Raw genomic sequence first — 17,539 nt, forward strand, 5'->3', positions numbered from 1 at the left:
TCAAAAGTGAATCTCAATACGCTTCTAGGGTTTAAACCTTTTCTATATCACAGCAGACGGTGATATCACCATCTATGCCCGCTAAGTTTACGTCCATTACATCACCGGTTACTTAATCCCCACAAAGATCGTATAAGAGGATCCTTTAATAGATATAGTTGAAAGGTGCAATGCTATTGGATCCTAATCGAAATTCGCAGGGTCGCATCTTCCTCGAAATTATAATCCGAAAATTGAAATTGCAGAAACAAACAGTCTATGCTTGTATGCAAATAGAAATTGATAGGATGGAACTATTTCAAATTACTGTCAAATAAATTACACAATGAATTTTTTTTTCTTTGTAATCAGCACGCTTTATTTTTAATTAATGCCTTTGTTGAATAAATAATCCCAGGAATCAGAAGCGGTAAGATAGTAGAGAATTAAAAACTTCATTCACTTCAGAAATAAATATAAAATAAAAGTTAAAATGTTTCAAGCACTGAAAAATAGGCTCATAGACTTGCCAGGCGTCAATTAAAAGAAACGAAAGTGATTTGAAAAATAATACGTTAAGTTGCCAACGAAAAATGAATAAATAAAGGCGAAAAACAAAACTAAAAATACCGAAAAAAAACGAAACTAGAAAACTAATATCTGTATATTTTTGAAACGAATTTATTATAATGCACTTGTACTTAAAACTTTTACTTACACATTTGTTTTTCTAAGATTGCTTAAATAAGACGGACGATTTTTTTAAAATTAATTTTTGCTTCAGGTATATATTTAAGTTGTTTTTGTCGTTCAACACATTTCATAAAAAAATAGTAATATATGTTTAAAAGGTGACCCGTAATATCTGAAGTTAATATATATATTTAAAATAATTGTTAAAAATGAAATTTTAAAAAAAATTACAAATTTGAGGTCGTAAATTAACATTATTACGATGAAAAAATAAAAATGGACTCGAAATTTTTCTAGTCACTAATGAAGGAAGCAGGTTGTAAAGCATTAAAACCAGTTTTATTACTTGAGGAAACATGAAGTGTTTCGCTAAACCGCCATTGTTTCTTCTGATATTTTCAGTCATTTCTTCCTAATTTGTAATTCGTAAGATTTCAATAACGTTTTTGTTTTTTACTCTCCAAAATATTACTTGACGGCCCCTAAAGTGTATATTTTTTATTTCACTTTTGAGAAGGATTTTAACAATGTATGTGAACGGTGTTTATTATGAAACACTCTTTATATCTCTACCCCCAATTCTGAAGATGTAATAGAAGACAGTAAGATTTAAGACAGTTCTCATATATCTAGACATATAAGAGACCCTAAACAGTCTCACTCACTCAAACTTTTATTATAATAACTAGTGTGAAAAGGAAGGATTTTAAATAAAACAATGTAAAAAAATGCATTTAATATGTGATTTTATTATTTTCCCTTTACCCACCATTCAATTTTCCCTTGAACTCACAATCCATATTTCGAGACCCCAATTCTGAAGATGTAATAGAAGACAGTACGATTTAAAGACAGTTCTCATATATCTAGACATATAAGAGACCCTAGACACACTCACTCACTCAAACTTTTATTATAATAACTAGTGTGAAAAGAAAGGATTTAAAATAAAACAATGCAAAAAATACATTTAATTTGTAATTTCATTAAAGAAAATATGTATTTAAAAAATATTTTTTTAAAAGTTTCAGTAATATTATTAACCAGTACAACACGGTATACGAAAAAAAAATGGAATAAAAATAGTAAAATGTATCGAAACTGTAAAAAGAAATGGAAAGTTTCTATTTAAAGAAATAATAGAGAAAAGCGTGATTAAGAAACGAATACATGCACGTTTCTGTAACTATTCGCTGAGACGCTTTATGCTATTTATGTCAATCGTTGAGTCATAGACATTTTGGGCATATTATGTAACATTAAATAATCGAAATATTAACTTAAAAATAGAACGAAATCGTATATTATGGCTGACAGTTTCTTCCTCCTGCAATTCTCATGTTTGTTTTGTTTCGCAGTTTTGATAGGTTTTTTTTTTGTTGACCATATATCGTTAAAACAGTATTTGATCTTACTCTTACATTAATGGTCACCATAAAAAGACTGAACATTCTTTTATAATTCTTATTTGAAGAGCGTGTCATCATCTAATGTTCCATAATTGATAAAACGTAAGAAGACTAAATTACTTTCTGTATTAAACAAGTATAAATTTCATAAACTTTAAAAAATTAATAGAAAAAAATGAATTACAGTAGAGCTTCGATTATACGAACCTCTTTCATCCGATTACCTCTGTTAATGAAAGTCGAATCATACCCTTACATCTGTATTTCCCAAGGTGTGGTACGCGTACCCCCAGGGGTACGGGAACAGTTTAACGGGGTTATGCGTTCTTATGCGAAATATCTTGCAACAAGTGAAAATTCCAAAACATTTTATTTAAAAACAAAGCTAGCCATGAAAATTTACGATTACGTATTTTTCTATTGGCTTTTTTTTCGTAGTGTTAACAGTTAATAATTAGCGGTGTCAACAGCCAGTTGTGATTTTTAACTTTCGCGCAATTTTTTTATAGTAAAAAATACATTCATTTTTTTATTAGTGGTTCACAGAGTTACGAAAAAATTAGAAAGGGTATGCAAAAAGTCATAAGCTTTGGAAACACTGCGGTTACATTAATGGTCATAAAAAGATTGAACATTATTTTTTTATTATTATAATTTGAAAAAGTGTCATCATTTAATGTTCCCTAACTGATAAAACGTATGAAGACTAAATTATTTTTTTGTATTAAACAAGCATAAAATTCATAAATTTAAAAAAATTAGTAGAAAAAATTATTATTACAGAAAAACTTCGATTTTAGTAACCTCCTACATCCGAATACCTCTGTTATTCAAAGTCAATATTACCAATAATTCTGTTTTTTCACACACGCTTTTAATTTTCTTCTCTTTTCAATAAGATTATTAAGTTGTCGTATTTCAACTATATAGAAGAATATGAAAATAAAAAAGCCTCTTTGTACTACTTAACAGTATATAACTGATAATTTTGTGTGAGTAATTGGCAAACTTTTTCTTAATTGATAAAGTTCATAACTTTGATTTAGTTTAAAAAAAACGAGGAAGTTGTTTCACCCGTATTTTCATTATAACTAATACGATTGCAATGGTATACAAATCACCATAAATAATTTAAAAATTTAATGAAATCAGCTCAGAATTAGCTACTTTACACAAATGGTTTATTCAAAAAGAGAACGAAGTGATAATGTCAGAAGCAATAATGTTATCGAATTTAAAAATAAGTTTATTTCTATTAGGAAAAAAAATATTTTTTAAATGGCCATATGGTTATTAAATATTATATAGTACTAATATTAACAAAAAAACTCTATTTTTAGAATTTATTACTGAGAAAATATTAAAAAGCCATAATACATCTATAACAAGAATATTTCGATTATCCGAAGTAAGATCAGTCCCAATTAATCTAGATAATCGAGGTCTGATTGTACTTTATAAAAAGTCTTTTCTACATTCTTTTATCTTTTCCTTTCTATTATATTTTTTCAATAAATTAATAAAAATTGAGACACTTTTCAGGTTATTAGTTATTCAACAACTAAAGATAAGCAAGTTGAGGAGATATTTAAACACCATTTTAACATTATTTAGTAAGAAATACGAATTCGAAATTTTTCTCTATAAATAAAAAGAGCTTAAAAAAATATAAATCCAAATAAGAAATCCGGAAATCCAAATAAGAAAAATTTACCAAGGAAGAAGACTGTTGAGTACCCTCCTCTTAGTAAGTTACAAATAGTAGCACGACCTTTCAAGTCAATTTTTGTGGTAGAAAGGGGGTTAATGGTGAAATAAACTTAAATATTAACGTCTAGAAAAATAAGGCATTGTTCCTAAAGTATTTTTTTTCATGATAAATTGAATTACCAAGACCGTGGCAACAGGATTAACGGTTCAGTAGTTTAAAGGATAATGTTCAAAGTATCAGCTGGACTTCTTTACATTTTTTATCTGCGCTAGTTATCCTTTAGACTTAGATTTAAACTCATTCGATTCAGTATAAAAAAAATTTACACGAAACACTCACTTGTCTAGAAAGCAATAAGGTAGCATAATCAGAAATTAAGTAAGTATAACTTATAACCAATGTTTATATATGCCTTATACATTTGGTACAAATACCAGCTTTGTTTACATTGGAATATAAATTAATGGAAAATTCTTAGAAAATAATTTTACAGCTAGATATTAAATAAAAATCTAATTAATTTTTATTATCTTTTAGAACGGGTAAAACGCATCACGTATAAAATTACTTTAGGTTATGTGACGAAAATAAAAATTTTTGGTTCAAATACTTCTGAAAAATGTGAATCGATTGGAATGTGATGCTACTTTTTTTTTTAAACTAAAATCTTTTAATATGTTTTTATAACATTTTTAACTATTTTATATTTTAGTTTTTAAAAATCTGAATTAATAACAATTATAAATATAATTTAATGTAGTTTTTATAAATAATGTATTTCATTAAAAAAATTTTAAGATATATAAAAATAATATTTTGCGTGAAAATGTTGAGGTAATTTTTTTTTTAAAATATCCACATGAATTTTTAATTATCTAGAGCACGCTATGATTATTAAAATATCTAATGCACAAAATAATCACACAAAAATTAATACACACCCATCAGAGGGTATGCTTTTTTAATTAACGAAAAAAGGCAATTCTTCTTAACTTTAACGCTTAAGAAAACGTGACACAGCAAAAGAAAAAAAGGTATTATTCGTTTTTTGACAAACTATTTCAAAGAATTAAAATTGTTTGTACAATATTAAATGAGTAACTCACAAATATTTTTATTTAAAGATATCGCCTTAAAAATACATGCTTTTAGGCAACAAAAAATATATTCACAATTATATAGATAACACGTGATATAATTAATTCCTATCAATTATTGGCATTATATTATTCCATTAGTTAAAGTGTATAATTACATTATGACATAACCCGCATCCAGTTTTATTGTTATCTGAATTATTACGGACAATAATTTAATCATGACGTTAAAGATAAATACAGGCTAAACGTTCCTACTTTTCTTTCTTCCGTAATTAGATAAAAGGATTCAACTTATTCCTTTTAATAAGCATTAATATTAATTACAGTTCCTTTCAACAAATTGAAATACAATATTATTTTACTTAAAAATTATTAGTTTACTTGCTGAAAGAAACTGACATTTGAAATAAGTAGGCTGAATGAAAAATTGAATAAAAAATAATTTAAAATTAAATAGGTAATAAACATATCTTTAACGCGTTTGTAAAGCAAACAAAGAGAATATATGATAATTATACACTGAGAAAAAAAGTATGGTCAAAACTACCAAAATCTGAACTATAAACTATATATAAGAATATAAACTATATATAAGACTATATATATAAGCGCTATAATTTTGAAAACCAGAATTTCCGGTAAACCGTTAGCATATAAACCAAATGAATGGTTTAAACACCATACATTTTGGTTTGATTAACCAGAATTATGGTTTTTTTTCACCAGAAATGTCATTACCACACAGTACGGTAAATTTACCAGAATTTTTTTTTCTCTATGTATAGTTAAATTTTTACTTTAATAAAGAAAAGGAATTAAATCGTACTACGTTTAGCAATTTTTCACACTTATGAAATGGATATAAATGTGAATTTACTAAAATGTAAGGGATTAATGCATTAGGATTTCAGTAATTAATGTTAGCGGAATAAAATTAACTAAAAATGTTTTGGTTAACTGGACTTTGCAAAATAAATTTAGTAAATAACGTAACTAGGTCCGTCTCTAAATTATGTAGTTATGACTCGTATTACTTTTTGCTGGTTTCGAAAAACGGCTTAAATGCTATTGATAATTGATGAGAATTGCATAATAAACATAATCGCAGAAGGATATATGAAACATTGATTTTTATAATTGTATATTGGTTAACACTCTTATTTTTCAACAGAATAACCTTGTTTACACAGCATTAACCTCATGATTTACACAGCATTAATCTCATGACCTACACAGCATTAACCTTATGATTTACACAACACAAAATGTATATTTAGATAAATTTCTAGATATCATATGAAAAAAAATTTGATTTCCATGATACGATAATACTGCATTTGTATTTCATTTGAAAATTAATAATTGAATTAAAATGTAGTTATATTTGCATTTGAAAGTCTAGCCCATTTCTGCCATTGTCACAATTCTTCAATAATATTTTTTTTTAAATAAATATTAATCGTTAAATAAACTAAAAAATTACTAAAAAAAACTAGGGAATTTTTTTTTCAATTAGTTATTGTTATTAGTTATTATTACTTTGTTTTATCAATTATTATTAGTTTGTTTTATAGGACACTATTATTTTGCTTTCATAAGTTACTATTAGTTATTATTATTGTTTAATTATTAGTTATTATAATAAGAACTTATAATGAACTGAGAATGTTAAGAACTTATTTTAAAAAATAAAAGCCGTAACATTTTTAAAAGCAATACAAACTGTCAAAAAATTATCAAAATATATCTTTAGGTAAAATTCAAAGGGAAAAAGTAAAATTTTTATTATAAATACTAAAACAGTTGCAAAAGATATTTTTATTCTATATGTAATATTATTATCTCATTTATTATATTATCAGATTATGCTTACTTCGTAATAAATTAGTTATTGAATATATATCAATGATTTTTTTTCTAAACATAGCGAAAGCTAGCGATGCTATTTAAGAAGGCCAAAAATTAAAAGTGGTTAAATTTAGTACCAAATAGTACTAATAAATTACCGTAAAATTGGAAAGAAAACAATTCTTTAAAATTACTAAGTCAAAAAAATAATTCATGTAAACTTATGATCTGGATTAATATAGTAAAATATCACTTAAGTAATACATATATATATCCATTAATAGCTTCTGAAAAATGTTTAAATAACAAGAAAAGCAGAATCCTGAATGTTTGAATATACAAAATTTTAAAGAATTTCCAATTTTTTAGAGTCGTGAAAATAATTATTTTAATATTTAAATTAATTAAAAAACCAGCTAGAAACATATTAAACTAATTACATTTGTTTCATAAAATTTTTTATTTTTATATAGATTTAGTTGCAAGATGCTTACATAATAAAATTAAAGATGCGATAAGACAAAATAGTAATACCGCATACCATTTTCAAATATCAAAATTGAAGTAAAAATAAAATAGTAGAACAATTGGCGGTCGTTGAAACTGATCCAGCACTGTATGCATGGTAATAATACATACTACCTATACTACCTGTACTACCACGTACTATGCTAACTGTACTACCATGTATGTTAGTGCTTTCACTTTAATTTATTTTTAATATATTCTCTTTTTTAAAGTTAGGTTAGGTTGCTATTTCCAGTAATGTTTTGTTATTTAGTTTGTTATTTCATGTAATAGATTTTGGTTTTCTACTGCTGTGCTGATACTTTCAGGTCTCACATGAGTTAATAATTTTTTTTATTTCATCTTATAAATTTTCTAGAAATATTCTTCCAGATGTGACATTAGCAGATCGGCGCTATCGCCACTTGGAATTTTATGTCTTATACTTTTTCCTTTCAATTTTCATTATTTTTATTTTTGCATTTATTTTTATTATATATATAGACATATTTCTCGTAAGTAATAATTCCTCGTGATCTCGCATAATTGTATCACAGTTATAATTTCTTTAGCTGCTATTTAATTTATTCCTATTTAAATATCAATTAATGGTTCTTTTCTTTTGCTAACTATTTAAGGAAAAATTATAATTAAAAAAATTAAAAGTTACTCTGAGGTAAAACCAAATACTTCGAATTTTTTTTCCACATACAACAACAAAATATCGTAATTTACCTTGAATAAATAAAAAAATGTTTGTTAAAAATTTGAAACAATACATTTTGAAGAGTATCTTTATTTGGATGCAAATAATATCTAATAGTTTGGCATGGGATTTCTTTCCTTATTTTTAATAAAGACAAAATAATATTTTTACTTTTAAATTTTTATTTCATTAAAATATGGTAGTTGAGTTGAAGTGTATAAACTGTCAAATTTTGTTTTTATGAAATATCAATATTAAATGTTTATTTATTATTCTTATTAATAAATCTTGACAATTATTTAAAATTTTAAAGCTCAAAATCTTATTTCGAAAATTTAGCTAAATTTCCTGTAAAAATTCTTTTAATAAAAATACTTTTATAAAAAAATTTTTTTTTGGTTATATAGCATATTTATTTTTAAGGACACGCAATGATTCAAGTTTTTTGTGCTTCGTTGAGTGCTTTTGTGCTTTTAAGCTTACTTCTAACATATTTGAATTCAAAATTAGTTTGAGACAATTATAAATGAGCTTAATAAATGCTATCAAAAGCACATATCTAACTTATTAGAAGAATGCTAGCTTTAAAAATTTTAAAGTAATAAGTACAGATGTAATATTCTCTAAACCATCTCATTTCTGTTTTCTTTTAAGATAATCTTATAAATAAAATATTAAGTCATTAAACACCACTATAATCATTTAAACAAATTAATTATATTTATTAATATTATTTAGAATAGCGATTAAAAAACAATTAAAACTACAAAATGTTTTAAATTCAGTTCAGCTTTTATTACTTAAAAAAATAAACTTAAGGTTTTTTTATTCAGAGCTTTCAATTTTTAAATTACACTGGTTATCATAAATTAAGGAAAATTCACAAAAATCGCGATAACTCAAGAAATTACACATGGAATTNACTTCTAACATATTTGAATTCAAAATTAGTTTGAGACAATTATAAATGAGCTTAATAAATGCTATCAAAAGCACATATCTAACTTATTAGAAGAATGCTAGCTTTAAAAATTTTAAAGTAATAAGTACAGATGTAATATTCTCTAAACCATCTCATTTCTGTTTTCTTTTAAGATAATCTTATAAATAAAATATTAAGTCATTAAACACCACTATAATCATTTAAACAAATTAATTATATTTATTAATATTATTTAGAATAGCGATTAAAAAACAATTAGAACTACAAAATGTTTTAAATTCAGTTCAGCTTTTATTACTTAAAAAATAAACTTAAGGTTTTTTTATTCAGAGCTTTCAATTTTTAAATTAGTTAAAAAATATTTTATAACTATTAAAAAAATATAACATCTTTTGCTATTCAAAATTGTGAATTCAAAAATGCACTAAACGTACTAAAAACATTTTATCATCAGGTTCTTTAAATAGTAATCACGAATGGAAATTCTTGCACTTAATTTAAATTTATAATTATAAAATCAAATAGATATAAATAATTACATTTACAATATTATTTAAAGTTATTTTTTTTTTCATTGATTAACACTAAATTTTTTTGAAGCTAAATTATTTCATATAAAACGCAATAAATAGCATGAAATTTTATACTTTAGTAAAATCAACTGAATTTGTTCCCTTTTCATATTAGCAGTTATGAATATGTAATGTTGTAAAAACTTTGAATAAATACAAATATCAAATAATGTTTACATAGTTAGCTAAATACGAATTACATGATCCAATCTAGAAAAAAAAAATCGGTAATAGTTTTTTAAAAAAAATTAAGTCAAGTAGATGATGATTATATAGAATGATCTCGCAAGAAATCAAGAATAAGAGAGAAAAGATTAAAAAAAGTGACAGTTCTTTAAATGAAATATGATGATAATGCCATCGCTCCTGATTATCATCAAATTTGGGAATTCCGAAACTACTTGGCGGCACCGAAACCTAAAGACGATAAACAGATGGTTCGATTGAGGGAGGGATTCGATAGATGTTTCTTATTAATGAGAGGTTTCGATTTCAGCTTCTCCGTTTTATTTATTTTGTTCTCATAATATCTTTTCATTTTTCTAGCATTACATTAATTTTAATTTTATTCTTCTTTTTATTTCCATATATTTTTCTATTTTTCTACATATTTTTCTATAAATTATTGTTAAAAAAACATTACGTTTATGAATCATTGCTTTATCCCTAAATTCCCATGTGTGAATATTTTCATTAAATTTAATTGTCTACATAACTAGGTTAATGTTTTCGTTATGCATAAAAATTGATATCGATTGTTACTTCAAGAAAAAACTTTTTCTTGTTTCATTTTGTCCTATTGTAAAACAGGTGCACTGTAAAAAATTTCGGAACGAAGTACGGAAAAAACTCCGGCACCCTGGGTGCATAAACAGTGTAATTAGTTTTACCGCAAAATTTTGTACCAAACATTTTACAGCAATAATTATTAACTACATTGATTTTACATTAAATATTACTGTAAAAATTACTGTATATCAGATTTTTTGTTCCGTAAAACTTTACAACAAAATAGATTTTACGGTAAAAAGTAAAGGCACCTTGGGTGCTGATACATTTTACCGTAATTTCATCCGGAATTTTTTGACAGAGTAAAAAGTTTATATAATCCAAAATATGCCACAAGAAACATTGCAATAATGTTTCATACGAGCTACAAATATCGTAGAAAACATTCCACAAGTCCCAAAAATGTTTCTGAAATGTAATTTTGTAAAAGTTTTATTTTAATTGACAAGATAAGGAAGGAAAGTTTTAAAATATATTCAATACATGTAAAAGAAAACGGACATTCCTACGTTTCTGGAACTTTTTTAAACGTTTTTGTACCAATTGTTACTTATCTAAAACCTAACTTCGACGTTTTGATATGAATGTTAAAGGGGTGCTTCGCAACCTTCATTATGATTGCTTTTTAAAGTGATTTATACAACATTTTTTGGTGTCAAAAACTGTGAGAATAATAAAATTTAACTTTTTCTTACAAAAATATATAAATTAAGAGGTTTCCAATAATTTTTGATATTAATTCCCTCTTTTAAAATTACTCTTGGTGTTATTTACGCTAAGTCTCATTTGAATACATATAACTTAAATAAACTCAGCTTATGAAGGTAAAATTATATTAATATTTTTTGTTAAAATTACTCTTGGTGTTATTTACACTAAGTCTAATTTTTATTAACTTTTAGAAATTTAATTTTTTTAACAAAATTAAAAAGTAGCCGTTGGGGACGTAACACAATGAATCACGTCCGTAGTAGCCAATTTTTAATTTTAAAAAATGAGCAAATTTTTGAGGGAATAGGAGAAAGAAAATAGGAGGAAGTATATGAGGAAATTGGAGTAAGAGTAAATGACATCAAGACTTATTTTAAAAGAAATTATTAAAACCAATTTTTTTTTTAATTCTTTAAAGCATTTAATGTCAATAAATGTTATGTCTGGAGTAAATTAATGCAAAAGTCAAATTTTTATAAGAAAGGGTTTCAATATAAAATAGTTATTTTGTGTACAGCTTTACGATACTTCGATACCTTTTCAAAGCTCATTTTTATCATACTTGTTATAATGTGAATTAAGAGTTATTTTTTTACTAAGTCCCCCTATTAATTTATAATCCATAGATTCCTAAATTTATAATTACTTTTTAATTTCACTGCAAAGAGCTTGTCATTGTAATAAAGATTCGTGTGATAATTTTGCAATGAAAAAGAAATTTTTTCAGTCCCTCAGCGCTAATTATTTCGATTTATCACAAGACGTTATTCATATTTCAAAACGTTTTTAAATTTACACTAATTACAAGCAAAAATTTAAATTGACGTTTTGAGATGAAAATCGAAGAAGTTTAAGGGGGGGGGGGCTAAAATGATCGTAAAAAAATATTCTAAAAATGCTGCAAAAGAAAAGAAGATGCGGCACTTAAAATGCAGCAACGCGCAATTGAGATTTCCTGTTTCTGGCAGCGAGAAGCATTTCGTTCAATTGGCCAAGCAAAACACACACAACCATGCAGATAACTACTACAACAGGGTTTCAAGGGTGATAAAAAATAATATTTTCGCTCACCAGATAAAATCTTTGCAGTGAGAGCAGAACGTCGGCTGCTTGAAGAACCTCGGTATAAATTTGTGATTTTTTATAACTGAAACGTTCTTTTTCTTCAAAGCCCCTTTCCTTATGCGGGCTATTTGGAAATAGCTCGGCGCTTGCATCTCGCATTCGTCTGCCATCTTGGCCAAACGAGACAATCTCACCCACTGAAAATCGTTTTCTGCTGCAGCACGGCGATAGAGAGAGCGAGAGGAACTCGTTTATTTTCACTTCCCCCACCAAAACGCTCGCCAAACGGTTTTCGAAGATAATCGCCAACTTTTGCATTGGCGGCGGAAAGAAGATTTGGCGAGCGCGCCGACGCGATCATTTCGCAATTTTAAGCACTGCATTCATAAAATTCCAATCGATTTTTTGAAAGAGATGACAAATTAAAAGGACCCTCCATGCGCCCACGCGGAATTCTCCACAACCAGCATGATACATAAAGAGATGAAAATTTATCCTCCCCCCCCCCTGGTTGTGATTGTGACAGATATGATTTGGTTTGATTTTTTTTCGATCTGTAAAAGAAAAACGTTTTATATGATAGATAATAGAACGATTGATAGTTGTTTTTCATGCTATTTCATTGTGGATTATTAACTCTTCATTTTCACGTAATATTTTAAGGTGACATTTTAAACACGAAATTTGAATTTTCAAGAAAAATTAAATGTGTATCATAAAAATGTCATTGCATATAAATTAATTTGTTCACTTAAAATCCTCGAATGGCTTGCTTGCTTTAACAATCTACTTTCATGGTTGATAAGGGGCTTGACGAGGAAAAGCTTTTAAAGCGTTTCAAAAGCTTAGTACAAAATTTTTCTTCTTAAATTGAGCTACAAAACGCTTTTAAAAATATTTATCAAAAAAAATTGAGTGATACCATTCTAAGTAACATAAAATGTCAATTATTCCATCTATTACATGTAATGTCTTCAGTGGATTTTAGAACTTTTCCATACATAATAATCTTGAGGGTATATACATGCAAAAATCAAAGCTTCATCAAAAATTTAATTTTTAATCAAAAATTTTGAAAATAATATTATTTAAAAATGTGCAATAACTCTGTTATTTTTTTTTCCATTGAGAACTGATTATTTTCTTATTATGAACCATAACTTTCTGATTCTTTTAAAGATTTTAAAGAAAAGTTTTTATGATGGACATGTCAAAAACGTATTTAATCTATAATAATAATTTTTATGATACATTTTAGTAAAGAAATTTGTCCGAAAGTTAATCTTTAACAAAAATATATTTAAAAATATGAAATAAGATTTTAAAAAGAAATTTTTAGAATGAACCAGCGAAAAAAATTTTTTTTCTAAATATAGAATTTTTGATGATAAATGATAAAATAAAAAACTTAATTCAAGGTGTGCTTAAAATTTTTAAGATGCAACTTATCAGTAACCACCAGAATCTTTAAAGAACCCCTCCCTGTTCTTGATATCCCTTCAGTCGAAAATATCCCACCTAACTTTTTTTGGATTTTTTCCTCCTGGTGCGTAGTTTCTCCTTTAAGCATGTGGAATAAAAGCGATTGTATTGCAGTAAAACAACTTTACATGACACGAAAGGGGGAAAATGAAAATTTGTTACGAGACATGAACAAAAATAAATTGGTTCTTTTTTTACCTCTTTGCAATATAAAATGATATTCGTGTCTATTGTTTGATTTTTTTTATTTCATTTTATTATTTACCTTATACTTTTGTGCAGTGTAGAATAATATTCGTGGTTGATGCTTGGAACTAAATAATATTTTTTAATTCCGTTTTATTTTATTTAATTTCTCTGCTTGTACATTTTTTTTTACTTAACTCATTTTTAATTCCTCTTTAATTTTCGTTACTTTTTTGTTTGCTTTTCTTTCTCTGTAAAAACACATTTAAAATTTATTATTCGAAAGACAAAAAAAAATTGTTCTAAGAAACTAAAACCTACAATTAGTAAATCATAAGAACAGAATATATTAGTTTCGCATCAGACATAGGAATACGTAGTTTCATATCAGATTAATTTCATAGTTCATCTGTTTCACACACTGTAAAAAAATTCCGAATTAAATTACCGTAAAAAGTAACGGGATGCCAGCAATCAGGGTGCCAGTACTTTTGGCCGTAGAAATCATCTTTACAGTAAAGTTTTACGGAGCAAAAAAGGTTGTTGTACCGTAATTTTACAGTAATATTTACTGTAAAATTACAGTGATTAAATAAATAAAGTAAAAATTATGGTAAAATGGATTTTTATGGATGTTGTATTTAGGGTGTTAGTATTTTCTTCGGAAATTTGATTCAGAATTTTTTTACAGTGAATTTCATTTCAGATGTAGTTTCAGACCAGATTATATAAAAAAAATAATTATTAAAGAACTAAGATAATATATAGTTAAGAAAATAATTCTGTATATAATTTAAATAGTTTTGAGATCAAATTATTATGGTATTGTCGTCAAATAAGTATAAAAATTTGTTCTGCTGAGATCAACATTTAAAGTTGTCTTGTTTTTCAAGGTTTTTCCCAAAACCTGTACCTAGTTGTTACGTTATATGAATGGTCGCCCACTGTAAACAATTCCTGATCAAATTGCGGTATTAAGTACTGGCATTTCGAATGCACCTCCCGTAAAATATTATACCGCCATTTTTTACAATAATATGTAGTTAATTAGAGTGATTCAATGATTTTTCAGCAATTATTGCTATAAAATTACGGTATATCAAATTCTTTGTTCATAACATGTTCCATCAAAAATGAACTTTACTGTACAGTGCAGGTACTTTTTACAGTAATATGTAGTTAATTAGAATGATTCAATGATTTTTCAGCAATTATTGCTATAAAATTACGGTATATCAAATTCTTTGTTCATTACATGTTCCATCAAAAATGAACTTTACTGTACAGTGCCGGTACTTTTTACAGTAATATGTAGTTAATTAGAATGATTCAATGATTTTTCAGCTATTATTGCTGTAAAATTACGGTATATCAAATTCTTTGTTCATAACATGTTCCATCAAAAATGAACTTTACTGTACAGTGCCGGTACTTTTTACCGTAATTTTTTATAGTTTGTGCGTCGAGCATAGTATGCATTTTCTGATTAATTCCGGAAGGACTCTTTGAATACATTAATTAATTAACGTTACTAGTTAATTAAGTAACGAAATAAGTTATTAACATTTTTTTTACCCTACCTTAAAAAAAGAAAAAGAAAAAACAAATTGATATTTTTTTTATTTTAAAAATATGGAGAGGGCGGTCACCGTAACCTTATGTGGTTCTAAGTTTGAGTACCTTAATGTTACTTTTACGTTCAGCGTTTTTTATTACATCTTTGAAACCAATTGCGTGAATTGTAACAAAAAATAATATTAAAATGGACATATTTTAAAATTTGTGTGCCCATTCGTCTTGGACATCGCAAATTTAAATGCAAACTTGAAAAGATCGAATTGTTTCCTAAATATTAAAATCGCAAGGCATTATGATAATGCAGCATTATGATCTGTGAAAAAATTTAGTAAACGTAGCGAAATTTGGTATTTTTTTGTCGAATTGTTTCCTAAAAATTAAAATTCATCAAAAAATTCATGAAATTGGTGAAAACATTCAATCGTTTGTCAAGATTCATTTGTTGATATTTCAGATTAAGTCATTTAAATTATATTGTTAAAGTTTCTGCGGATATTCAAAACGTTTTGCTTATTAATACATTAATAAATAGAAATTAATTTTAAATATTTTCTGAGTGAGTACGATTTTTTTTCCTAATTTCTTGGTTTAAATTCTCATTTGTACTAATTAATTAATATGCTTAACATGATCCCAAACCTTTAAGATTGCAATTTAAGGCATGAAAATCAGATGATTATATCAAAAATTTAAATGATTCATTTATTTTATTTTGTTACAGTCTATAACAGTCTACATTACAAGTTATATAGATTGTTATTTTCAATACAGTTCTACGGAACTAATATTTTTGCTTAGTTACACAGAAAGCTACTTTTCGTTTTAAATTCTAAGAATAAACGAAGAAGATGCTATGAATTTTAAAAATTGCTGAAAGGTTAAGAACACGAAGAAAAAAAATTCCGGTAAAATTTCCTTACTGTATAGTAAAGACATTTCTGGCAAAAATAAAATCAATATATATGGGGTTTAAACTATTCATTCGATTATTTTTTCCGTTTATATGGTAAATGGGTTTTATGCCATGTTCAAGAAATCATGATGAAATTACCAAATTTTACCACATTCACCAACTTTTATAACATATTATAAAATCATATTTTATTAATTTTACCAAAATCATTACCAAACCACCTCGGTAAAAATTAACAAAGTGGTTTTTTTTTTTGTGTTCCCATAGAACCAGAAGCACGGTGAATTTTGCCATATTCTGGTAATTTTATCCATACTTTTTTTCTCAGTGATCATATCGTAAAAATATTTAAGATTACGATTGCTATGCAATTGAAAAAACAACGTAAACCATACTCTAACAAGATTGCCAACTTTCTACGTTTTTTGCAAATATTTATTCTAGTGGTAGCCATGTTTATGTTCTCATGTATTATTCATTAAAATTTATTTTGCTCACCATTACGCATAACTGATTTAAATGTTCAAATGTAATACCAATTTGTTCCAGCTCTTTCATGGTGAGTCTTTTAAAATGTTGGCATATTACGAAAAATTCTGGAGGCTTTGGTTTTTAAATGTCTACCACTCTATAAAATATTTTGCAAAACGCGTAGTAGTTGGCAGGCCAGATTTATATTTATTTTTTATGCTAATTTCAACAGCGAGGCATCTTTACGGTAAAAAATTGTTTTCAAGCGTGATCCTTCCTTTTAAGAATTTAATGCCTTAAAACGTCATAATGTATATTCTTAAACGTCAAACGTTATAAAATTTGTTTACTAATAATACTCTATTTATTGCAACATATTTTCCTTGAATATTTACCAGTTAAAAAGTTTAATCCCATTTGAAAAATAATAGTATCAGATTTAAAGTGTTTTTCAATAAATTATAATTTTGGAGCTTCCGAGTAATATGCTTATAAAAATATACACATATATATAGACATCTGTTAATTAATATATTTTTTCACTTAAGTAGATAAAAGTGAGGAAATTATTTTACAATAAAACTTCGATCCCATGCAAATATTCATTACTAACAATAGGTACAGGAATGCGGTTAAACAAACATCAAATAATGACGTAAAAATGCATGAAAAGCAATAAGGGAATGATGGACTTGAAAATTAAGAAGTTTACTATAAGTACAAGTTGAAAAAATTAAGTACCTAATACCAAATTACAATATAAATGATTATTTGTTAAAAATATTTGGAAAATTTTGGCTTGAATACACTTTTTTCCTTCTGAGAGCAAAGAAATTAACTTTCGACATTAATAATTGATTGATGTTTGTTTCCTGT

The 17,539-nt window shown here is 26.1% G+C and overlaps 1 protein-coding gene across 2 annotated transcripts in view; it reads right to left on the reverse strand.

The window, feature by feature from the left end:
* Positions 1-12,318, reverse strand: part of LOC107449617 (protein kinase C, brain isozyme) — a 170,748-nt gene extending 158,430 nt beyond the window's left edge. The window contains exon 1 of one of the 2 annotated variants that reach the window (XM_043040695.2): positions 12,040-12,318. In XM_043040695.2, the coding sequence (XP_042896629.1) occupies positions 12,040-12,203 (164 nt within the window). In that variant the 5' untranslated portion in view covers positions 12,204-12,318. The remainder of the gene's footprint in view (positions 1-12,039) is intronic. The other variant, XM_043040694.2, reaches the window with a different exon arrangement.
* Between the last annotated feature and the right edge of the window lie 5,221 nt (positions 12,319-17,539).

The sequence above is a fragment of the Parasteatoda tepidariorum genome, chromosome 5, assembly GCF_043381705.1.
Source record: "Parasteatoda tepidariorum isolate YZ-2023 chromosome 5, CAS_Ptep_4.0, whole genome shotgun sequence".
Classification (NCBI taxonomy): domain Eukaryota; kingdom Metazoa; phylum Arthropoda; class Arachnida; order Araneae; family Theridiidae; genus Parasteatoda; species Parasteatoda tepidariorum.